General features: G+C 35.8%; 1 protein-coding gene across 2 annotated transcripts in view; it reads left to right on the top strand.

Annotated features, from left to right (window-relative positions):
- Positions 1–25,232, top strand: part of Kdm2 (Lysine demethylase 2) — a 33,284-nt gene extending 8,052 nt beyond the window's left edge. The window contains exons 3-21 of one of the 2 annotated variants that reach the window (XM_089733984.1): positions 4,191–4,302; positions 7,467–7,631; positions 11,169–11,304; positions 12,299–12,426; positions 12,716–12,865; positions 13,320–13,493; positions 13,976–14,135; positions 14,827–14,956; positions 15,036–15,159; positions 15,241–15,331; positions 15,963–16,117; positions 16,578–16,670; positions 16,831–16,930; positions 17,488–17,651; positions 18,667–18,837; positions 19,411–19,547; positions 21,321–21,606; positions 22,111–22,277; positions 22,930–25,232. In XM_089733984.1, coding sequence (XP_089590110.1) covers positions 4,191–4,302; positions 7,467–7,631; positions 11,169–11,304; positions 12,299–12,426; positions 12,716–12,865; positions 13,320–13,493; positions 13,976–14,135; positions 14,827–14,956; positions 15,036–15,159; positions 15,241–15,331; positions 15,963–16,117; positions 16,578–16,670; positions 16,831–16,930; positions 17,488–17,651; positions 18,667–18,837; positions 19,411–19,547; positions 21,321–21,606; positions 22,111–22,277; positions 22,930–23,047 — 2,761 coding nt within the window. In that variant the 3' untranslated portion in view covers positions 23,048–25,232. The remainder of the gene's footprint in view (positions 1–4,190; positions 4,303–7,466; positions 7,632–11,168; positions 11,305–12,298; positions 12,427–12,715; positions 12,866–13,319; positions 13,494–13,975; positions 14,136–14,826; positions 14,957–15,035; positions 15,160–15,240; positions 15,332–15,962; positions 16,118–16,577; positions 16,671–16,830; positions 16,931–17,487; positions 17,652–18,666; positions 18,838–19,410; positions 19,548–21,320; positions 21,607–22,110; positions 22,278–22,929) is intronic. The other variant, XM_089733985.1, reaches the window with a different exon arrangement.
- Positions 25,233–26,287: the final 1,055 nt, after the last annotated feature.

A 26,287-nucleotide genomic window follows, 5' to 3' on the forward strand; every position in this document is an offset into this window, starting at 1 on the left:
AATGTAGTGCGTAAAATAAATCAAAATTTTGAAGTGTCGGTTTTTAGTAAATATAATAATATACGTAATAGGTATATTTCATACATTTACCTAAAGTCACTGTGAAACGTGGGTAGCTTTAGTGGTATCTTAAGAACAAATTCGGTAGTGAAAGTGGAGTTGTACAAAAATAATTATAATACTACTCAATCACTTAATTTTTATAATTTTCAAACGTTTGCTTTAATATCACCCAAAAATTATGGGACTATTTTTTTTATAAACGTACAAACCACTTTGAATGTGCTTCTATATAAAGTTTATGGAAAATGAAGGCTGTTTTTTTTCCAATAGTGATTAGATCATCTCAATTAATTGCACTGTCAAAAAGAAAACATGATAACTTTGTTTACATTAACAACTGATTTCATTAAACAATTTGTTCCTTTATCGTAATATCAATTTCATTACGACAATGTGTAAAACATTATTCGAACAACAATTATTACAGTTAAGACGTAATCTTATAATAACAATATTATTAGATCTGAGTCAATAAATAAGTTCGCAATAATAACGTAAGTAGTAATAATAGCTTGTTGAAATTGAAGTACATATTTAATAATAACATCTAATACATAATAAGGTTTAAAAAAATCTTTCTAAAATAAATATTTAAAGTAAATAAGATTTGCAGTTGCAAACCATTCAAAAAGGTTCTTAATTCGACATGTTAGATTCTCAACAATAAAGAATTTTAAAGTCTTTTAAAAAATATATGAAAATGCTATTGTATGTTAGCTTAATGGAGGAATGCTCGAATAGTGAAAAAAATTGTATTTGTCTTTATTTTGAAGTTGTGTATGAATGTAAGGATTCCTTAGTTTCGTACCAAATTATAATACTGCAAGACAAAACTTGAATACCAATACATAATGATATATAAAAAATATGACACACATTTTGAACCTCCTCATTTTTAATTGCTCTGTATATCTAAGTACAATACCTAAGTAATTAGATCAAACTTAGAAAATTGTGGGACTTGATAAAATTCTGTCAATATTTAGTAGAAAAATACAGCCGCTCACGAAATAGTTCAAAAGAGTCTTAACGATCAAGGAAACATTAAAGAGTCCCACGATAGGCGAGTTTGCTTCGAATTTAATCAACAGACTTGTGAGATGTTTTTATGACTACTAGAGGTCCCGCAGTAGTCGAAATTCGACTATAATTAATTGGAATTGTAAGTTTGTACACTATTATGATTGTATTTTATACTTCTATAATCACAAATTTCGCCAAGGCTACACTATAAAAAAATATTAATAACAAACAATATTTAATCTATTCTCAATTTGACAACAGACGTCAAGAACAAAAGTTTGACAATAAATAGTATGCATGCGTGTGTGCGTCAAATACATGGTATGTAGTGTGTGTAATGTTTTCTTTATTGATTTAATGTATCTTTTATGCATTATTTAAAATAAATATTAGCATTGTGCACTTCTCTATATTCTCTATAATTGTGGAAAATTTCACACTCCTCCGTCCGCGCAATTTTCGTAAAAAAACGGATACAAAGTTTTTGCTTCACGTATTAATATATAGATGGACGAAGGTTTACTTTTGTTAACTGTCTTGTATAGTGTTTTTTTGTATGTATGTTGTATATCTGAAAGTTTTAAAGTCTGAAAGACAAAAAAATCAGCATTTTCTTCTTATTATTATTTTGATACATATGAATTTAAAATATGTTTGGCTAGGTATAGGAATAAAAAAAATATCTCACGTACTGTGCAATCTCAATAGCAGAGCAAATTTAGTTATTTATTCGCTTAGTCTTTTTGTTTGTTAGTTATGTGAGTGGGAGATGAGAATTAAAGCTTAAAGTTCGATTCTGGTGATGGTATCATATTTTTTTTTTAATAAGTGAATCTACTAAATAAAAAACGTCTACTGCATTCATCGCGAGATGAAATTTAAATTGCTGCATGCATCAACAAAAAAAAAAGTTGGAATGGATCCAAAAGAACGCACTGGCTCTCTGAAATTATCTTTGATCAAAAGTGCGTAATCATAATATCAATCATAATCGTATTGCACACGAATATGTTAGTAATATGGTTTAAAGAAAACCCTACCTAGTACGTTAACTAATGAATAAAGCAAATTAACAAATTACAATTTTAGTGTTTAAGTACTGTATTTTCTTATTTTTATAAAAAGCTAATCAAAAATACAGGCGAACATAGAAAAAAAGGAAAATGAAGAAAAGAAATATGGCAGTTTAGACTTTTTAATTTCATGCTAAAGGGGGAAATCGAATACATAGTGACTAATGACGTCATTGTTCATGAATTTATACAAAACTTGCTTTGTCCGATGGTGTTTATGAAACTAAACACTTCATTGCAGAATTTGTTCAGAAGATTTAAATTATTTCTGCAATAGAAGTTTTATAGATTTATTTCAGGAAAATCTCACTAACACTTCGTTTTAATGATCGCGACATCAGTGAGCAACCCAATCATATTGCGGTTGTCATCGAGTGGTAACATATTCGTACTAAACATGTTGCAACATGTTGAAAACTAATTAACAATGCCAATGTTCTTTGTTTTTTTTTATTGCCTAGACGAGTGAAATAGCTCAAGGGCCCGTTTGGTATTAAGCGGTTGCCGGTGCTCACGATTCTAAAGTATAATGGCGGTCCTACCTTTAAAACTAAAACGCATTACGCTTCGCGGCAGAACTAGGGCAGGATGTCGATACCTACCCGTGCGGACTCACATGAGACCAGACTACCGCCATTGTATTTAGATTGCTCTTCAGTTTAAATCAAACAGAAAAATTGGTTGCTTTCTTTGTATGTGCTCCACGCGATCTTGCATATTTTCTTTTATCGAGTTGAAACTATCTATTATAAAACCATCGGAGCAGGACACGTGGCTCGCGAGTCGTTTTACTAAATTTTTATCGTATAAAAAATCCGTGTTCAATAAACTTCCTAGCATAATAATAGATATACATAAAAGGGTATATGTGTCTTCCATAGACTCCAAAACGGCTGGACCGATATCGTTGAAATTTTTAGGAAATCTTCAGATTGGTCTAACGGGTGGGTGATCCTGTAGATCTTATAGATACTGTTTGGTAATTGATTGGATTTAACTTAGATTAAACTGAAATCAAAGGTCACACAGCGAAGCGGGCCGGGCTTGACTAGTATTGAAAATTAAAATGAAACTTCTAAAGTTAATAAGCACTCATACTGACGAAGCTATATTTGCGTACAGTGGATGGATATTCTTGATAACAGTTTGACTAATTGATCGAAATTCGCTTGTATCCGTCGCCGGTGGTCAAAAAAATGTAGTAAAATAGTAGCTGTATTACAAGCCATTGTGCCTTTTGAAAAATATACATTTTAAAGAGCTATAGCTATCTCACAGTGCAACTTTGATTTTAATAATAATGTATAAATAAATCCATTTAACCATACAAAATAAATTTCGTAAGTTTAGTGCTAGAACTTTTTTTATTGATATAAAAAACACAATTATGAATTATACTTGGTATATATATAGTACGTAGTACTATGTAGGTACGCGTACTGATTTATGTATAAAATTTATAGCTTTATAGCTTTTTGAAAATTGATGCACGATGATGGTTTAATGATGAAAATATAAAGAAGACGTAATGTATAAAGCTGAAGTTGTACAATATTTATCTACTGGAAATATATTGTTACGCCGGTAAGAGTAACGCCTTCTATCGCCGAATAGTCGAACGAACATCGAAGGATCTAGTAGCAATTAGAACGCTCGAGAAGTACAACGCCATCTATTGTCAGATAGCGGAAACACAAACTCGAAACCTGTGGAATATTCTCGATAATTCTAGGGATGTGGTATCGGCTATAGAAGCGTTGCAGGGATGGCACACAGTTAATTAGCAATCGGAACTACTCGAAGCGAAATAGCGAACGGACCACCTGAAGCGAAGCGGAAGAAGCGAATTGAGAATTTTAAAGTGTTTTAAGTGTTCTAAGTGTTAAATACAGTGTTAACTTGTAGTTCGGTAGAATTTTATTTATCCTGAACCCTAGCGCATAACAATATTGTGTATAAGTTAGTAGTGAGTTTTATCAAGTAAATGCTGAACGTAAACATTGTTTATTTACATATTTCTGTTTGTTTCAGAGTACCGACGAGCAATTTCACCGTGAACGATGTGCGCATGTGCGTCGGTTCCCGCCGTATTCTCGACGTAATGGATGTCAACACACAGAAAAATATCGAGATGACCATGAAGGTAATGCAGGCGAAAACAGTTGATAGCTTCTACTCATGTATTTAGAAATAGAAGATTGGATGCAAAAAATTTCGATAACTTTAACTTTTATATGTGTCTCTTGACCGCTCGTCTTGAGATTTGAGATGTCACACGTAGTGCTAGTGGTTTCCGGCGCCCATACATGTCGCTGTTTTTTTTTGCTTACCTATTGCTAGTAGTAACCTTGAGTTATGCTAGTCCCACCGGACGTACAGACGGGCTCGCGGGGCTCAGCTTGAAGATTTTGCTAACGCTAGCCCTAGCAAGAGCAGTGCTTCGCTGATACTCAGCAATTTGAATGCCACACAAACTGAATCAACCCCTGAGGCGTCAGCAATATCCAGGACTGTGACGCCGGTCCATGCAGAACAAAGAAATTCTTGAACTAAAACACAAAATGAACATTTGTAGATTTGTTTGTTTATTCGTCTTTTATGTTTTAGACATAGTATCATCAACGAATGTTAACATTTCGACAAACACAAGTTTGATACTGGATACTTTTTATTTTGATTCTCGATCGTATTTTTCCACATCGAACAAACAACAAATACATTACGAAATCAGCTACCCGACTATTTTGAATAACTAAATTTGAATTTTCACGCGCTCCACACAGATAATGTAAAAATGTTATAAATGGTTCTCTTAGATTTTCATGACAGCAATGTTTATGACCGTCTATTAAAATATAAAAAAAAATCTATACAGAGTTTTAAAATGTTGATTGTTATGTGTCATTGTTTTTTAAACATACAAAGTAGAAACATTATAATATATGGAAGGAAACTCTATGATGTTAGAATAAACTTATTCATACGTCCGTCTCATCAAGTCTCATTCCTCGGATCTGACCGGTCCTGAACGCGATCTTTCAGATGTCCCCCACCCTTTTATTGTTGCGTCATCTTCACTTATTTCCTGCGACATGCAACGTGTTGTACTTTTATTATATTTATACATATATTTACTACGACTATATTATGTCTTGACAGCGTATCGAACTTTGTAAAGGATATTTCACACAGAACCCTTTTACAAAAAATGCTCTGTTAAGGTCGGTATTCTGGTTTTTTTTTTTATTAAGGTTTTTAATTCTTTCGTTTCTGTAATTCGACCTTAATTCTTTGTTTTTTTCTTGGAATTGTCAGAGTTGTTTATACATAAGGATATTTAAAACTTCAAAATGTTTTCGTATTAAAACATTTCAAAAGCTCCGGGAAAGTAATTTTTATATGGAAATTTAATTGTGTTAACGTATTTTTGAACAAGTTGTAAGAATCACTGATTTTTTTTTCACTTTGTTACATAAACTCATTTTAGGATTCCGTAGAAAATGTTAAAAAAAAAAACGCTGCCCTTATAATTTGCTATACCGTATATTTCCATTCTACACAAACATTTACTCTGAGATAATTGGCAAGAAATTCGGAGGAAATGCGTATTATATAAAGCGTCACATAATGGAGTAAAGTATTTACGAAAAATAATTAGGGTTGGCATGTTTTTTATCATTTATTGCTTGACGTGGGTAGACGAGGTGGGTGTTAGTCCATAGACATCAGAACGTGAAGGCCGCCGCTTACTCAGCTATCAGTGTCATAGATAATACACATAAATTAGTTATAGATAAGCAACTCAAGCACTCAACAAAAATGTATACGGGCGTCGGCCACTAGATGGCTTCGCTTTGATTAGTTTCTCATTGCTCCTGTAGATGGCAGTAGCATATTACCTATCCTATATTTTATTTTTAATGAAGGATTTTGTAAATGTTCAGAAACCACAAATGATAAGATTTAATTAATTTAACGCCACGTGATAATTATGTCAGTCTATTTTTAAACTATCTTAAATTTTTCATATAAAAGATTGGGCTGTATGGTATGACACCTTTGCCTATTCAGTTGGAAAAATAGTACTACTACCACTCAAGAATTTTCTTTTCTTGTGCTATAACTATTCTTAGAATAAGCAATTTATCTTCTCCCTTAAATAACTCTCTTAATTGATAATTAATTCCTTTACTACATTGTGATGTTGCAAAAAATGCACGAGATAAAAAAAAGCTGCTTTTAAAGACCGATTTCGCTGATCTGCGCCTAAGCCTGTATATTAAAAAGCAAAATGGCGCGTATGGAAATCAGTTGTGTTCCATGTTTATTGCTTAGTCGAATAAATTAGACAGACTGCTTAGATTTACTTTTTAGATCGATTTGAAAGCTGTACCAACTGTTGCCCGGTAAACGGATAAAAAAATAGAATCTCAAGTTGAGATACTATTTTTGGCGTTTGTATGTTGAGATTCTGAACAATACAAACGCCAGGGTCAGTTATAAGAGAACCGTCCGCACCGCCATCTTATTTGTTTTAAACAATACGTAAACTGTAAAATTAAGCCTTGGGACATATTAGCGAACTTAAGTTTTTCAACCTTTTTTTTCTACCTATTAGCTGGTAGCCTAAGAGCCTATTCCAGCTACGCCCAGACGGGCACGCTGCTCACAGGCTAAGCCTGAAAGAATTTGCTAACACTAGCCCTTGCAAGAGCAGTGCTTCGCACAATCTACCACCGGGTGGGACCACTGAGAAGATCTGGCGAGAAACTCAGTGGGCTGTCCCTATGGGGTTTTTCAACGTCCTTGTCCTTCAGATGTTATATATTTCATAAAAAATGCTGATAGCATATAGATATTGCTTCAACATTGAATTAATAAAAAAGGAAGATAGTATTGTTGTTCGGCTTAACAATTTGATAGTAAACTGGCATTGTTTATTTAGAATCTGCAATTTAAAACTGAACAACATTTAATGAACATTTTGAAGTGAAAAAAGTTAAGCATAATTTCGGCTTATATTGATTAAAATAAATTTAATTTGTTACTAAGGTTTTCGTGACTAAGCCTGATACTTTTTATAGTTCTTCAAACATCGTCAATAGAGAGAACTTATTATATAAATTTTCATTGATAAAATAACAAACTAAATATTTAAGTATTCTCACAATGCTTTTCTTTATTCAATTTCAACTCTATTATTAAACGCTACGACTTACTGTGATTATAAATAACCGAAATATTTAATATATAATGTATGGTTTTAGTTACGTATGTATTATAGGTAGTTTTTTTTTTTTTAAATAGGATTGGCAGCGTTACTATGACGATCCGAACAAGGAGCGTCTCTTGAACGTAATCTCTCTGGAGTTTTCGCACACTCGCCTCGAGAATTACGTGCAAGCTCCGCGTATTGTACGCCTGATAGATTGGGTCGATACCGTCTGGCCTCGACATTTGAAGGATCAACAGGTAAGCTTAAAACTATTTACGTGAATTTTGTACTTTAGTTGAAAATGTTTTTACTCTGTGTGCCGAGTTTCGACCTCAAGGGTTCTCAATATCGAAAACCGAAAAGTAGAGAATTAAATTTATAGCCGACGCGTCTTTTTGGTTTGGTTTGTACGCGATCGGTCTATAGGAAGCCAAGCTTAATTAATTCTATTGAATATAGGATCGGTGGGGGAGTCAGCTTATTAGCAAAGTTTATTATTCATAATAAATTGCAAATGATAAAAGATTCAGTTAGGCGAATCGATAACCAGCTTTCTTTAATGAATTCAATTGGTTTGAACACATGAACCATGAAATGTATGTGTAATTTTAACATCTTATACGTCCCTGCGTCCGATATATGAGCAAATCTTCCGTTGCACGCGTATTTGGATACGATGAACTTTACGACTAGCGTAAGTTTTCTTCATAAACGATTTTACATAATTTTGCCCGTGCTAATTTACGTACACTGAGCATAAAAAATATAAATATCAACAGTAATTTCAAAAATTAAAATTCTTTTCCTTTAAATAGCAGTCTGACATATATTATGGGAAATCTATAACTTAACTACAACATAAACAGGGACGTCTTAAACTAGGATGGGGCCCTTGGGCACACAAGAATTTGAGGCCCTTTTGGAAAGTAAAAAAAGCGAATTATAATAACATTTTTTTACTGAGTATGACCATTTATTATAGGTAATCAAATACAGTATGATATAATATGTCATTAACGATATTAATGTTTTTTGGTTACGATTTCGATAACGGTTTCTTTCGGGATTTCTGTTGAGCAAAATCTTCTGTTATAGGCATAGTATATGCCTTGTAAATACCTTCTGATTACTGATTTCTGAAAAAAGTGTAATGTGCCCGACAAAAATGTTTTGAGAATAAACGTGTGAGAGAAATTGTCGGTCTTTCGGGGCCCCCTGAAAATGGGGGCCCTGGGCACGGGCCCCGTGTGCCCTTATGGTAAAGACGGTATTGAACATAAAAAATTTAAAAAAAAAAACTGTTAATGTGTTCATATTTTATACTGACACCATTTTTTCGAGATACAAAAAGCGAGTCACCATTCCTTAATATTAATTCTGAAGGAAACATCACCATGAATACGATTACGTAAATCAAGGGACCGATTACTCACTGAATGAATTGAAACGATGTGTATTTGCATTTTGTTCATAAGTTTGACTGACTGACTGGTGGTAGGACCTCTTGTGAGTCCGCGCGGATAGGTACCAACCACCACCCTGCCTATTTCTGCCGTGAAGCAGTGAAGCCGTTGTAACTATACTGAGACCTTAGAACTTACATCTCAAGGTGGGTGGCGCATTTACGTTGTAGATGTCTATGGGCTCCAGTAACCACTTAACATCAGGTGGGCTGTGAGCTCGCCCACCCATTTAAGCAATAAAAAAAAAGGTCTCAGTATTAAGACAAACCGGTTTTTCAATAGGCGTACATATATGTAACTAACTGTGTTTATAATATTTGATTAAAATTTGGCTCATTGTACACGATTAAACGAATTTTTTAAATTTCTCTCTTAAATATAAATTTTTACCATATTTATTTAAGGAGAAAATAAAAACAAAATTATTCTTAATGACTGTTTTGCTCGTTCATACTTAATTACCAAATACTTGGTTGTTCTAAATTACACTAGAACAGCCATGATTTAATATCCTAAACAATTATATATACATTTTTACCATATTTTATTTAAGGAGAAAATAAAAACAAAATTATTCTTAATGACTGTTTTGCTCGTTCATACTTAATTACCAAATACTTGGTTGTTCTAAATTACACTAGAACAGCCATGATTTAATATCCTAAACAATTATATATACATTTTTACCATATTTTATTTAAGGAGAAAATAAAAACAAAATTATTCTTAATGACTGTTTTGCTCGTTCATACTTAATTACCAAATACTTGGTTGTTCTAAATTACACTAGAACAGCCATGATTTAATATCCTAAACAATTATATATACATTTTTACCATATTTTATTTAAGGAGAAAATAAAAACAAAATTATTCTTAATGACTGTTTTGCTCGTTCATACTTAATTACCAAATACTTGGTTGTTCTAAATTACACTAGAACAGCCATGATTTAATTTCCTAAACAATTATATATACATTTTTACCATATTTTATTTAAGGAGAAAATAAAAACAAAATTATTCTTAATGACTGTTTTGCTCGTTCATACTTAATTACCAAATACTTGGTTGTTCTAAATTACACTAGAACAGCCATGACTTAATATCCTAAACAATTATATATACATTTTTACCATATTTTATTTAAGGAGAAAATAAAAACAAAATTATTCTTAATGACTGTTTTGCTCGTTCATACTTAATTACCAAATACTTGGTTGTTCTAAATTACACTAGAACAGCCATGATTTAATTTCCTAAACAATTGCAAAGCTCTAATAAGTTAGAAAATTTATAGCGTGATATCAAAAATGCAGTAGACGATTGATAACTCGTTCATTGATTCTTATATCACGGGCATTATGAGATGTCATGTTTCGAATATTTTGAATATGAAATGTACGAGGTTAACTTGACTTGAATTGCAAAAAAAAAGTTGCATTTAAAAAAAAAATGATATGGATGTTACGAAAAAGTATGTCATAAAGTAGATATTCTATAAAAGGGAAATCGTGCCAATGCTTCATGTAAATTTTGTTATGTATATAAAGTTCAATGATCTAAACTTAAAAAATATTGTTTTCAATTCTTTGAATCGCAATGTATTGTTTACGGAAACCGTTATAATACGCTCTATTTTTCGTTGCGTCCCCTTCTGCATCAATCTTAATATCATGAATACGTCCCCTTTTTTATATTTGTTTAGCGTGCGTCTTAAATGCAAACCTCCTCGATGACATTAATGCTGTCAACACTGCTAACAAGTGGCGACCTCTGATCACTAATTAACCCACTTTACACGATACATATGATTTTAAGATATAACTATGTTTGCACCCAAAAAAAAAACGTGATTTAATGTTTTACAGTTTCACATAAACAAAACAAAATATATGAAATGCCAGCTTGATATAAAATACGTGCTGTATTAAAATAATGATATGACATTTAGAAATGTTAAAAAAAACATGTATTGTAGTATTAGATGAATTAAGTAGCAAACAATGGACTCATGTTTTTACATTAAACACATTTGTCAGCATGATAATATGCGGTATAATTAATTATCCATATAGGAATAAGCTAAGGCAAAAGACAAAACAGTAGATTTTTTTTCTATTGTGTTTTTCACCTGACTTTTTAGGGTTTTTTTTGTAAACAAACTTTGGAAACAGTTTTTCCTACTTTTACCAAAAAATAAATTGAAACAAAAGAGAAAATTTAATATACAAAATTAATGTAACCTTGGGCTGTCAGTGACTACTTACTATTCACATCATAATATAATGAGTTGAACAGAACAAAAAGGGATATTTTAATTACTTTTCCAGACTGAATCTACAAACGCACTCGATGACATGATGTACCCAAAAGTCCAGAAGTACTGCCTTATGTCTGTGAAGGGATGTTACACAGATTTCCATATTGATTTTGGCGGGACTTCCGTCTGGTATCACATTTTGAGAGGTGAGAACTACTAAGACTAAACTTGAAATCGTCGTGGCCTAAAGGATAAGACGTCCGGTGCATTCGTGCTAAAGCGATGCAACCGTGTTCGAATCCCGCAGGCGGGTACCAATTTTTCTAATGAAATACGTACTCAACAAATGTTCACGATTGATTTCCACAGTGAAAAACAAAAATTAAACCCGCAAAATTATAATTTGCGTAATTACTGGTGGTGCCCAACGTAACATTGGGGTGGGAGCCGGCGAAGGCGGGCCTATGGCGCGCACATGGCGGTACCTGGGTCCCCGCCCAGCCGGAGTGGAGGAGCTCGTTGGGGTTTAGTCGGTAGTCGTTAAGCTGGGCGGGTTTGGCGAGAGCTGAACTTAGCCCAGCGCGCCTTTCTAAAGGCGTAGTCTCCGTGGACCAATTGGTTGAGGGCGCGGACCTCGGTTCGCGACTTCTTCCTCTTTCTTCTACCGGAGGCGCGGAGTCCGACATAACCCGGTCCGACCCCCGTCGGCAGGGTATCCGTAAAGACTAGGATTCCCCATCGATACCAAAAAAAAAAAAAAAAAAAGGACCACTTGTGAGTTCGTGCGGGTAGGTGCCACCATCCCGCCTATTTCTGCCGTGAAGCAGTAATCCGTTTCGGTTTGAAGGGTGGGGTAGCCGTTGTAACTATACTGAGACCTTAGAACTTATATCTCAAAGTGGGTGGCGCATTTGCGTTGTAGATATCTATGGGCTCCGGTAACCACTTAACACCAGGTGGGCTGAGAGCTCGTCCACCCATCTAAGCAATAAAAAAAATAAAAAATAAGATGCTCTTAAAAAAACAATAGCGTATTAAATACTCTGTTCATAACTATAAATAAATGCGAAACAATAGATCCTAAATTTATTTTTTAATTTATTAATTCGAGTTTTTTATTTCGAAATTTATTTTTAACTTTTAAGATTTAACTTTGATTTGAGAGGAAAGCATGGGAATTCAATTAAATGCATTTTTTAGGTGCAAAAGTGTTTTGGCTTATTCCACCAACTGAAAAGAATCTGCAACTCTATGAAAAGTGGGTCCTGTCCGGCAAGCAGTCTGATGTTTTCTTTGGTGACACAGTCGAGAAATGCATCAGAGTTCATGTATGTATTTGATTTTTACAAGTAAAAGGTATTATTGATTGACTTCATTTGTTTGATATTAAATGTGAATACACAAGTAAGTAGGTATACTTATCGTGTTTATAATGCGGTGAGCTTTATTGTGACCAATGACCAACAACTGAACTTTAATCTGAACTGCAATGTCCCTGCATTCTCCCTTTGTATTTGTAATTAGATAATTTATATTAGGTATATTTTTAATAGTTTCTTATCACGTAATCTCAAAATTTTACAAATATTGAATTAAAATAACTGACTCTGTTTAAAGCTTCAAGCAGGCCACACCTTCTTTATTCCGACGGGATGGATACACGCGGTGTACACTCCGAGCGACTCCCTTGTGTTTGGTGGAAATTTCCTTCACCAGTTTGGCATTGAAAAACAGTTGAAGATCGCACAAGTCGAAGACGTAACTAAGGTTTGTGTTTATCTCATGCAATAAAGTAATTTTTATGTTTAAAAAAAACTGCTTCTTAAAAACTATTGTTTCGAAAGGTTTCAAATAATATATGTATTGTTAATAAAACTGGTATATTACAAAATATTTAAAATCTCTGTAGGGTTAATACTGTGTATTCGTCGTATCGACTGACATTGATTATTATTATTAATTTTATTATTTATACTTTATTTCAGTTTTTTTTTAAAACCATAATATTTTGTTAGTAACAATTACTTATAATCTATGTTAGTAACTTAAAAAAATCTAACAGATAACTATCATTACATACATTTTATATCATTTACATTACATTTGTTTTTTTTTTCCTTCCAAGTGCCTGCTGCAAAGGCTTATTAATCAGCAGTCCCTCGACCTTGCTCGATATGATGTTATTATATTAATAAAAAATTATGTATTTTTCCTTCGTCAGGTCCCACAAAAGTTCAGATACCCATTCTTCACGGAGATGCTGTGGTACGTGCTGGACCGGTACGTGTCCGCGTTGCTGGGTCGCTCGCACCTCGCGCCAGAGTGTCAGGCCTTGCCTCTCAACGCGCCCTCTGAACATGTTCACCTTACACAGAACGAACTGCACGGACTCAAGGTGAGTTGAATTTTTTTCTTTAGTTTTGTTTGTTGTGATTAAAACGGTCTAAAAGAAGTTTTCTAGAATAAATTTTAATATTTCTGAAACATTTTTTATTTATTGCTTAGGTGCCTAGACGAACTCATGGCTTAACTGATGTTAAATGGTTATCGGAGCCCATAGACATCTATAACGTAAATACCGCCACCTATCTTGAGATGTGTTCTAAAGTCTCAGTTTTACAGCACAACGGCTGTCCCACCCTTCAAACCGAAACGCATTACTGCTTCACGGCAGAAATAGGCAGGGTACCTATCCGTGCGGACTCACAAGACTTCCTACCACAAGTAAAAAGCCAAAAAATTTTTGGCAATATTTTTAAATATAGTTATAAAAAATATTGTGAATGAACTGATGTCACAATAACACATAATTTATTCTAAGAAAATAAGAGAATCAGTCAATGACGCTATTGAGACAAGTTATAATATTACTTTCAGGCTATAGTTATGTATCTGCATCAGCTACCAGCGGCTCGCAAGTCGGTGCCCGAGTTACTCTCAGATCCCATTGCATTGGTGAAAGACGTTCGCACTCTGGTTGAACAACATCGTCATGATAAACAGCACCTGGCCGTTACTGGAGTTCCAGTACTCAAAGGTAATTTTCAATGTTAATCATTCAATCGACAAGAAGTTGTTGCACAAAAAATCTCAAAAGTCAGAGTCAAAACTGCTCATAAATGTGGTTCTTTAATTTTGAAACACAAATCGGTCATCGGGCTCGACGAGTAAATTAACCTACAGACACAACCCACTGAGTTTCTCGCAGGATCTTCTCAGTGGGTCGCGTTTCCGATCCGGTGGTAGATTCTGCGAAGCACGGCTCTTGCTAGGGTTCGTGTTAGCAACGTCGTCAGGTTTGAGCCCCGTGAGCTCACCTACTAGTTAAGGTTACGCTGAAATAGTCTCTCAAGGCTATCAGTTTAGGTAGGAAAAAAAAAAAAAGAAACAAACGTAGAAGGAATTTTTTATTTTACCAAAATTGATATGTATTTTAGTTAAAAAAAAATTTTTGTGTGACAAGTGGCCCCTGTTTTCTTTGAGCTTACTCTACCGTGACGTCGTAGTGTTCAGTAAACTGATTGATAGCGTGAGATATCTGTATCCCGAGGTTAGTAGTGAATCGTTATGCAGTACATGTTTCATAAAAGTTAATCTTGCACCGGTTTTTAAATTGAAGCAATAAGCAAAGCTACAATAAGCACCTAACGTCATAATTTCCATGGGCTCGTTTGTTCATCTAAAGTAATAACAGAATCGTGAGTGTATGTTGTTGTATTATGTGTAAGGTCCGGAGGAGCCTCCCCTGACAGAGCGTCGCGGCGGCGGTGGGGGGCGCGGGGGGCGCGGCGGTGGGAGGGGAGGCGCGCGGCCCCGCCCCGAACACGCCAACTCTGCTCCGCGACGTCGAAGGACTAGGTACGGAAAATAACTTCAAAACTATTTATAATGTTACTTGTTATTAACGGTTAACGCTAACTGATATTTTACATTGCAGGTGTAAGAAGTGCGAGGCTTGTCAACGTACCGATTGTGGAGAATGCGTCTTTTGTCATGATATGGTTAAGTTCGGCGGTCAAGGACGTGCAAAACAAACGTGTATCATGCGACAGTGTCTACAGGTATGCTATAAGAATTATTAACTAAAATTTTTACAAGTACAAATATAAAAAAAAGTCAAATTAATTTTCTTTTCTGTACAGCCGATGTTACCAGTGACAGCTTCCTGTGCAGTGTGTCATTTGGACGGCTGGATGCAAACGCCGGTTGCGCCCCAAGCAAAGGGTAACTCCGGTAATTATTGTTGAACATGGAAAAAGAGTTAAAGTTTTCGTTGCATTTCGTTTACAGAAACGATATTTTTTGCTCGAACAATGAAAACTAAAAATAACATCTTGATTCAAAAGTAAAATTACATTAATTAATTTCAAAACAGTACCTAATACATTTTAGTATAAGCCGTGCCAATAAAGAAACGAATCGAAAATGGCGTCTTTGTACCTACACTGACATTTGGTAGGGTCAACAAATAAAAAGAAAGATAGAAAGAAAAAGTTATTTATTGTAAAAAAAATATAAAAAAACAAATGAGAATGTACTTTACTTTGGTGGCCTGGCAGAGGGGGAGGTGTAAAATAAATAACAAAATAACCACGAAATAACGAACAAATGCAACAAATAACAACAGAATTTGAGAGAAAACAGACCGCGTCTGAGAAAAAAGTCAGAACTGATAATTATTTTGCATGCAGTACGCGCCGTGTGCGACTAAAGACAGCAATAGTTTAGAGTGAGAGCGCATGATCGCCGCCGCCATTTTAGATCCGTTTCTTTATTGGCGCGGCTTATATTTTGTTTATTGCTTATGTAAATGATTTAAGAATATGAACATTTAAAAATGTAGTTAATGTATGTATGTTTAAAGGTCGTAACGGTCCGTCGTCCCTGCGCGAGTGTTCGGTGTGCTACAGCATCGTGCATCCGGCCTGCGTGCCCCCCGGCGGACAACTCAACGAGGATCTGCCCAACTCCTGGGAGTGTCCCACTTGCACCACCATGGGACTCAACCATGATTACAAGGTAACGCCAAATTCACAATAATCATGTCGTTGCCCGAAAAGCCTAGTGGTAGGACCTGTTATGAGTCCGCGCGGGTAGGTAGCACCACCCCGCCTATTTCTGCCGTGAAGCAGTAATGCGTTTCGGTTTGAAGGGCGGGGCAGCCGTTGTAAAACTATACTTGAGATCTTAGAACTTATATCTCAAGGTAGGTGGCGCATTTACGTCGTAGATGTCTATGGGCTCCAGTAACCACTTAACACCAGGTGGGCTGTGAGATCGTCCACCCATCTAAGCAAAAAAAGCCTACAAATTACGATTAGCTTAAAACTTCATTACAATAAGTAACTGGTTGTTAGTTACAAAAAAAAAACAATAAATTTACCCAATAAAGTTAGATTCGGATAAGTTTCGAGTACCTATCGAATAGTTTTGTTACTTGAACTATAAGTTTATGTATTTCCTGATATTGATCTTTCAGCCTCGACACTTTCGAGCTCGGCAAAAGTCATCAGACATACGCCGGATGAGCGTCAGCTCCGACGTCAGTCAACTCAGTCATCACGGAGTGCAGGTGAAATGATGCCCATACTAATTTATTTAAACGTAACTCCCATTAAATATGTATAATGTGTGTGAATTGTGAAGAAACCAGAGCTTAGCATGTTAAAAAAATAACGCCTACTCTGACCCTGTATGGTAATGTAATAATTTGGTATATTTATTAATTACAGAACAAGCTGCCACCGCCGCCAACTCCCGTCTCAACGAAGATAGATGGGGGCTCTGATAACGAAGCCAAGAATGACGTCCCACACATCAAATCCGAAGAGGGTAAGTTTCTTAAACAATTTAATATATTTTAATCACGATTGACTCTTTAAATATTCAGTAATTTAAGCTTTGTAACAGAAACACGGTATAATACAGCAAATATTTCAGAAAACGAATATAACTGCTGTATATCTATTGACAATTTGCTCACAGACCATACAACTCCCGTCTACAAATCTGACATTTGATTCTGGCAATACAAAATATTTGATGTAAGAAAATAAGCTTGACTATGACTATCCAATATACAGGTCTTAAGAAAATAGATGCTGAAATCAAAGAAATTAAGATGCATCCTAACATTAGCGAGGGACAATATTCACATACTAAACAAATATAAAAAACTCGTATTCAATGTCCATATTTTCTGGATCCGTAAAGGTCTGTCAAACTCTCCCCTCGAAACACGGATGCCACACCTCATATTACTTGATAGTTTACGAGTCTGGTTTCCGTATAATATAATGTCTACATCTTCTGGAATACTTATAAATAAAATAATTTTTTGGTTTTGTGTGGGATCTTTTGAAGATGTAATAATTTTAATTTTAATTCAGATATAAAGCGAGAAGAGGAAGAAGGAAATTGCGTGGGCGGGGAAGAATCCGGTTCATGGGAGCCGCCGGGTAAAAAACGTCGCTCTTCTGATGACGATGAAGCGCCCAAGAAACAAGCGTTACGCGCTCATCTGGCCTTGCAGCTCACTCATCACACCGCCAAGGTAGTTAATGAATGCTTTACTGAATCCATTTAGTGTTAATCTATAACCACTCATAAGTATAACGAAATAAGTGCTGCTTGAAAATATGAGGTTGATGCCACAATTGCTTTTATATAAAAGACTTAAAATATAGCATTTAAAATAACATTATCATTTCTCATCCCCACAAAGATTTTTATCATTAACGCCTCCATAGCATTTAAAATAACATTATCATTTCTCATCCCCACAAAGATTTTCATCATTAACGCCTCCGCAATTGGTGTATGGAGTCCAACACTCATAAATATTAGCCTATCCATTAAGTACATGTATTTTCTACATGGATACCAAGTTTCAAGTCAATCGGATGCATGGTTCAGTAGTTATAACGGAACATCCCTAAAAACCACTGTAGATTTATATATTAGTATAGACCTGATCACATTAGAATTTAAGTTTGCGGTAGAACTAAGCGGTATGGTACTATTTACGTCTTATTCAACATTACGAAGTCGGTAGCCCCAAAAGTAGTTGCTTATTATCAGTAAGTCATTACCAGAGGTTGGAGTAGGTAGATTGATTTAAGGTCGTCGACGTCAAACGTACAGGATAATATGGATATGCCTCCAAAATACCGAAACTTCATATTTATTGTGATATTTGTTTCGGAATGTTGAAATTAGCATGAATCTATGTTTAAGGTGAAAAACGTATTAATAATATTAATCTACGCTACCAGTGCTAGCTAATGGTGAAAGAAATCAGTATTTTATTTTATACAAAAACACCTTGGAATAGTTACACCGTATTTTGTCCCTTTCTGTTGAATTCAGTAGGGCTTTTTGTTACTTTATCTCATAAATATAGAAATTGTATCCGATGAGGACTAAAAATTTTTTTTTCAATAAAAAAAAAAAAAAATTATGGATAAAATGGCATGTCCATATTATAATATCTTGACGCAAAGATATAAAATCAATCTACCTACTCCGACCACTGGTCATTACCCCCAATATATGTTAATGTTTTGCAGTTATTGAAGAAGCCGATGTACCCGGTTCGTCCTGCGCTCGCTGCCGGCACCGCGGGAGGCTCGGGCTCGCCGTGGTTGGATCGAGAGGCGATGCTCTGTGTCTTCGCGAAGTTGACACCACACGAGCTGGCCACTTGTGCGCTCGTCTGTAAAGCCTGGGCCGAATATTCGGTATGTTGCAATATTGGCAATAGTTCATTATGTAAATTCTATATTCTTTATAAATAAAACATCTCCTTTTAGTAAATAAATTAAACGCAATCAATAGTGAAAACAGCAAGCATTTGAAATTAAAAATAAATCTCAAATAGTTCATATATAAAAATAAATTGCTGTTCCTTAATCTTGCTAAAACTCGAGAACAGCTGGACCGATTTGGCTAATGTTGGTCTTGAATTATTTGTGGAAGTCCAGAAAAGGTTTAAAAGGTAGATAAATATGAAAATGCTCGGTATTAAATAAAAATAACAATTTTGTTTTTCCTTTGACGTGTCCCCCGTCGGACGGATTCCTTTTGTTTGGTTTAAGTTTATTTTATACAAAAGTTTAGGTATTTTATTTATCGATTGAAGCACTACGAAGTTTGCCGGGTCAGCTAGTAGTTAATATTAACGATCATGGCTAATCGATTTAAGTACGCAAATGTTACTGTCAAAAAGCAGTAATAGTCTTTGTACAAGAGTTGATATAACAGGAGCTAAATTATCATAATTACACCTTACTACAATGTCTATTTGTTCACAGATGGATCCGTCCTTGTGGCGCAGCATGTCGTTTGTACAAGTGCGCGTCTCGGCGGCGCAGTTGGCCGGGATCGCTCGTCGACAGCCGCTCTCGCTCGGCCTAGAGTGGTGCCATCTCGCCAGGAGACAACTGGCTTGGTTAGTGAAACCATTAATATGTTTTAGATCATTTGATCCAGCTTGAACAGTACAATGCAATTAAAGATTGACCTTTCGTCTCGAAGTGTGCACGCACTTAACATAAGGTGGTTACTGGGGCTCATTACTGGTGGTAGGACCTCTTGTGAGTCCGCACGGGTAGGTACCACCACCCTGCCTATTTCTGCCGTGAAGCAGTAATGCGGTTCGGTTTGAACTATACTTGAGATCTTAGAACGTATATCTCAAGGTGGGTGGCGCATTTACGTTGTAGATGTCTATGGGCTCCAGTAACCACTTAATACCAGGTGGGCTGTGAGCTCGTCCACCAACCTAAGCAATAAAAATAAAAATGTTCATATGCTTAATGCAATAAAAAATAAAAATTGTAGGGAATAGGTTATAAACTCTGGAAACAGTATTTTTAAAGGGTTTTCACTTATGAACCGTTTTTTAAATCTTTTCATGGCTTGGTAGTGCCCTTTCACTTATCGTTCATTAAAATCGCAACGTCAATACGTAAAAAAAACGACTAATATAATAGCCGGCAAACTTCTTGAGCATTTGTCGACGTAGTGGGGGTAAGTTCGCGCATGGTACACTCACGTGCAAAAACAATATTTACTCTGCGTCATAATGCTATTAAATTATTAAAATCAACATATTATGTATTTAATATAGGTTAATAATTGTAATAATTTAATCTTGGGGTAAAATAGATATTCCTTCTATTTAGTCAAAACTAGAGCTGTTGCCAGGTCTTGGTTCAATTGAAGCGAAGCTGGTATTTGTAATTTTTTTTTCGTTATCATAATCATGACCATCATCGTCATCACTGTTTTCATCACCCGAGTCGCTATCATCGTGATGAGTCGACATAGGGCTCATCGGTGTAGTTTACAACTCGGTCGGTTCGGTCTTCTTTTTTGTCTATAATTAATTATTTTTTGAAGATATTCGATTCTTAGTAATCGAATGTTACTTTTTTCAATTACCAGCTTCCGATTACTTTCTGTTTTTTTTTTCCATCATTCTTCATTCCGAGCCATTAAAATTTATATCTTCTTTAAATTTTTCGAAGCCTTTCTCTACGATACGGAGTTTCGCTGCTTGTTATTATGATTACATCTTTTTATTACAGATTGAACGAAACTATCCATTCCGGTAACTTTCTTCTTCCCTGATCTTTTCTTACCCGGAGTCCGAAACACGGCGAGCAAGCCAGAGTCTTTAGCTTCGTTAATAATGCACCTAGCAGTACTCACTGATGTTTTTCTTGCTTCCGAAGTCTGTTTTACTTTTTCCATATCATTCTTCTCCTGTTTTATAATGAAGCAATATACGTCGTACACAATTTTTCTACCCTTTCTTTTGAATACTACACCAGTTTGTCGCGGCATAGTGTATTTTTTATAAAAAATCAACAAACACTCAACAAATAGCAATGGTAACAAAGTCTACAAGTAATTATAACAAATAACTTAACGATTAATAACGATAGACTTTCCACTGTACGCAAGCGTACTTTTGGGAGCAAGCGGAATGAGGGCGTGGTGCGGGACGCAAGGTTCGACTGATCTACCAATAACGCGCTCGATACGATTTCCCCTGCCGTCGCGCCTCACCCTCACCACCAAAGTGATCTAAAATTCGGTTCTGCGCAGTCAAGGTCATTTGCTCACGAAGTTTGCCGGTTACTATACATACATATAAAAATCTTTTTAATTTATTCTTACTTATGAATTAGTACAAATTCAATTATATGTTGTTCAGGTTGTTAGCCCGACTGCCTGCACTGCGCTCTCTGTCGCTGGCCGGGTCCGCAGCTGAGGCCGCGCTCGCACTGCGCTCGGCGAGCTGCCCCCCCCTCCGGGCGCTGGACCTCTCGTTTGCTCGCTGCCTCGACGACGCTAAGCTGCGCGGGATACTCGCGCCCCCAGAGAACTCGCGGCCGGGGGGCGGAGCCCGAGCCGGGGAGCCCAGTCGCCTGGCCGCACTCGCTGTACTGCGTCTGCCCGGAACTGACATCACAGATGTAGCAATGAGATATGTTGTACAGGTAATTAATAAATTTTCATATTTTAATAATGATGGCAAAACTATTGGTTTTTTTAAACTCGTCTGAAAAGCTTTTTGAAGTGAAAACTTCTTTAGAATCGTTGTGATTTCAAGCCGGATGCAACGGAAAAAACGACAGGTAAGAGACACAAATACAAAAATGTGTAGGATGAAGCCAGCAAAGAATGAGACAGAAATATACATACTATTTAATACAGCGCCATCTGTAAGATTTTTTAATACTAACGTGTGTATGAAAGCTCTTGTAGTGAATTTTAATTTAGGATTATACGTGAAATTAAAATATCAATTCACAGAGGGCGCTACCTTACAATTATTTACTAATGACAAAATTTTACATATACTTAAGACGTTTAGGATAATTGTATTTTAATTTTGGAAGGTTTCACTTCTACCACGTGTGAATTGCACACATATTTTTTTTTTTCTGGTCGTTTTGAAATAGATGCGACGTATGTTAATGTTTTTTATGATCTAATTAAAGACACTACCCAAACTGGTGGAACTGGATGCGTCGTCGTGCGCCCGACTCACGGACGCAGGTGCGGCGCAGTTAGCCCATCACTCGCTGCAACGACTCTCGCTGGCCGGCTGCCGGCTGCTCACGGAGGCTGCTTTAGATCATCTCGCACGCTGCCCCAATCTCGTTAGGTAATAAAAGCATTTTTTTTATTGCTTTTCCAGGCAGACGATTACCCGGCTCTCCTGATGGTAGGTACCGTCGCTCATGGACTTTAATAATGCTAGGAACACAGCCGATCCGCTGCCCATCGCTTAGCGGTCTTAACAGTAAATATATCGTTACTGGTGCTAGGACGTCTTGTGAGTCTGCACTGGTAGGTACCACCACCCTGCCTATTTCTGTCGTGCGTTTCGGTTTGAAGGGTGGGGCAGCCGTTGTAACTACACTGAGACATTAGAACTCATATCTCAAGGTGGGTGGTGGCATTTACATTGTAGATGTCTACGGGCTCCGGTAACATCTTAACATCAGGTGGGCCGTGAGCTCGTCCTGGGTCTATGCAATAAAAAGAAAAAAAATCTATATTACATACTTAACAGAAAATCATTATGATACAAATAAAATAATGTTGTGATTCAATATGTATTTTAAACATATACATAATAATATGTATACAATATATTGTATATATAATAAATAAATAAAAAATTGTCAATTACCTTTATTTGTTAATGTTAATAAAAAAAAAAACATTTAATTCAGAGAGTTCATGAATGATTTTCAATTGATGGCATATCAATTATAACTGTTTCAAAAATGCCGATATCTTGTTAATTGCAGATTGGATCTCCGACATGTCCCTCTCGTATCGACACAGGCTGTGATTAAGTTTGCTGCCAAATCCAAACATAACCTTCACGTTAAGGATGTTAAGCTGGTTGAACTGCGGAAAACCTGATCCGAGGAGGGCGGGGACCCGGACCCCTCGCCTGTGCCTGAACCTCAGTCCGAACCCGAGCCCGAGTCTGAGGCTGCATAAATATTATGTGATAAAAGTGATGTGCTGTGTGTTGCTGTGACGAGTGTAAACCTTGATAAGGGTTGAGCTACAAAGTGTATCGATTAAAAGTCTGTCTGGCTCAGTGTAAACAAATATTACGAAACAGTTTTTCTCATTTTGTGTGCAATTAGGGCCATAATCTTGGTATCGAATCCGATAATCTCGTTACTCGCATGCGAGATTGCTCTAATCGGCTCGATTAATGATGTAGTTACATTCAGTGTAAATTTCTGTAGTGTGTGTGTGCTGTTAAGTGTGCTCGAATTTAAAATGTGTAACATATCATGCAGTCTGTGGCATCAACACACAGCCGAGGTATATGCAAAGACTAAAGTCATACACTGGTACTATTGATGAAGTGATACGATTTCTAATTAGAAAATATGTTATTTAGGTAAATGTTTCAGCTGTATTCATGTTTTCTTTTAAGTTAATTCTCAAAGATATAGTGCCAACATTTATAGTTTCTAGCATATTGGATAAAAGCACATTTTCCAATGCACAATCGACTATAAAAGTGAATGTTATGTAAAGTTTACACATATATATATTTAGTTTTATTGCATACTGTTGCATTGATACTATATTTTATTGGGATTTTGGGCACATTTTGTTCTTTGTTCAAGTACATAGTGTCTGATCTCTCATCTGTTTTATTTTTCTCATCAAAACTTCGATCTGCAGAAGCTACATTAATTTAGCACCGAGAATGTAGACCAAAGCATAACTTGTGACTTCATTCGTAGTTTGCATACCCGAAAGTTAGAAATGACTAACTAATTAAAATGATTATTGGGAAACTTTCTTTTTGACGCGATATAGCCACAGTCTAGTGTGTTTGTGTAATGTTGTTATACATGAAGCAGATTATATAACTACGAATGAAATCACATTTGCAATAATATTTTTATGTAAAATAACTGAAAAACCCTGCAATATGTAAATATACGAAAAGTATTTATTTTAAGTATATCAAAAACCATTTTATTTTCATGACAATTCAAAATTGCTGAGGTTGAATGTCTTTTAGGTCTAGTCGCTTTTAGGTTAATTGTACTGATGTGTTACGATAAATTATTTTAATCGTATGGATCGGTGGCAAAAACTTTAGTAATTTTGACGAATGCTATGATATGGAATAAGTGGTTCTTTTTGTAAATCTGTTCCTATTGTAGTATTGTATGTGCATTATATGGTACGAAAAAAGAATTTGAAAGATTATTTTGAAGAATCAGTAGTACGTAATCGCTATGTAGTTTTGTGTCTCTGAGCATGTTTGTCGAAAGTTAATATTGATTATTTTAGATGATTGACAATTGAAAGTATTTTAATATCCATGTTAAAACGGTAGTATATAAGGAACCGACTCTGGTCGATTTTATTAAGGGGCCGCCTATAGAATAATATTCAGAACACAATAATCTCACGATATGCATTCGCTCGTGAAGTTCTATTGATAATAGAAAAGCTCTGTTGATAAGTTACACTATAAAAAGTAACATTTAGAAGTGAACGCGTGTTCTCGGTACTTTTAGTTGAGATTAGAAATAAGTGATTGAGTGACATTTTTACTTAGAAAAATAAGCTCTAGGAGGTCGAGCTAGATTCTAAGGATATGTGCCTCTGTGTAGACAATCATTATGTAGGATAATAAGCTTCTTCATACAATATAATATTGATAATAATATCATTATTTACTTGTGTTGAAATTTATAATTAAATTAACGAATGTTCGTCCTGTGTCGGTGTGAATAAGCAGAGATTACATTTTGTAAAATTTAATAAAATTCTATATATATACTATATACATGTACATATATCGTAATAATGATGTTATTACAGAATTATTTTGTAATATAAATTAGTAAATATTCTAGTTTTTTAAGTGGCCTTTGTGCGTGATTGTATTAGACCAATTTGTCGTGACACCGACAATTGTTGGCGGAGAGGTGACGTCAGGAGCCAATGGAAGTAAACTAAATAATTAAATGTTATGTGAACTTGTGTTGAGCCCGATTGTATCATTGGTTACCATAAGCACCCCCTAGTTATTTACCATTGAAATAAAAATATTTACAATCGTCTTGGCGTTTTATTTGTTTTCGCTTTGCACCCCAGGAACTAGTAAATTTGATGGTTATGACTAAGGCTGCATTAAGCAATCTACCATAACGCTATTTGAATACAATAAAAATTACCAAGTCGAGTATATTGCCAGTTTAGGGAGACGATTTTGAAGTTTACTATTTGCCTTTATATCGTGTTGCATAATAATATTTATGTGCTGCTTCGAAAATTTGCGAAGTGTAATTTTCAAGATGCATACATACACACAAGGCCTGCTCGAGCAGTTCGCCAGGGATGCATATACACGGATCGCTCTTGCAGTTCGCCAGTGATAAATATACACGGACCGCTCTTGCAGTCCTTTTTTTTCTACCTTATCTGATAGTCTTGAGATGCTATTTCAGCGTAGCCGTAAGTAGTAGGTGAGCTCACCGGGCTCAAACCGTATGAATGATGAATGACCCCAGCAAGAGCAGCTCTAACACTAGGAGCAGGTTTAATCAAGGCAGGGCAAAGAGTTCGACGTGCAACTAACCTAAACATCAGTCCGCTGAGTTTCTCGGCGGGTCGCGATTCCGGTAGGTAGTAAATTCATTCACTCCTTTGGAGGCGCTCGGGTAGCTTTATCAAATCCCACCACTCAGATAAATTTCCCCAAAATTCGGGTTAACGAGCGACTGGAGATTAAATTATTATAAAGAATAGAGATCCTATAAAAGAAAGTTCCAAGCACCTTTTTTCTAAACTTAATTGTAAAAGGCTAGGTCAGGGACGCAGCTACCACCGAAACGACGGACGTTTCAGAGCCTTCGATTCGCCTCGAAGACTCCGTCGGTCGGGCGTCCTTGGGGTGAGCTGCGCCGTCCGGTTGTAGTGTTGACCGCGGTAACCCCCTTGCCTCATCCGGCCATAGTCGTATGATTTGATATGAATAGATCGGTTGCCTTTTCCTTTGTCAAGGACGACCTGAGGTATTTATTAACTTCAGCGGGCTACCCAAAAGAATTTTTTTTGTACGTAATCTCGTCTAAGTCGTCGTGGCCTAAAGGATAAGACATCCAGTGCATTCGT

Source organism: Bombyx mandarina, chromosome 16, assembly GCF_030267445.1.
Source record: "Bombyx mandarina strain Sakado chromosome 16, ASM3026744v2".
Lineage (NCBI taxonomy): Eukaryota > Metazoa > Arthropoda > Insecta > Lepidoptera > Bombycidae > Bombyx > Bombyx mandarina.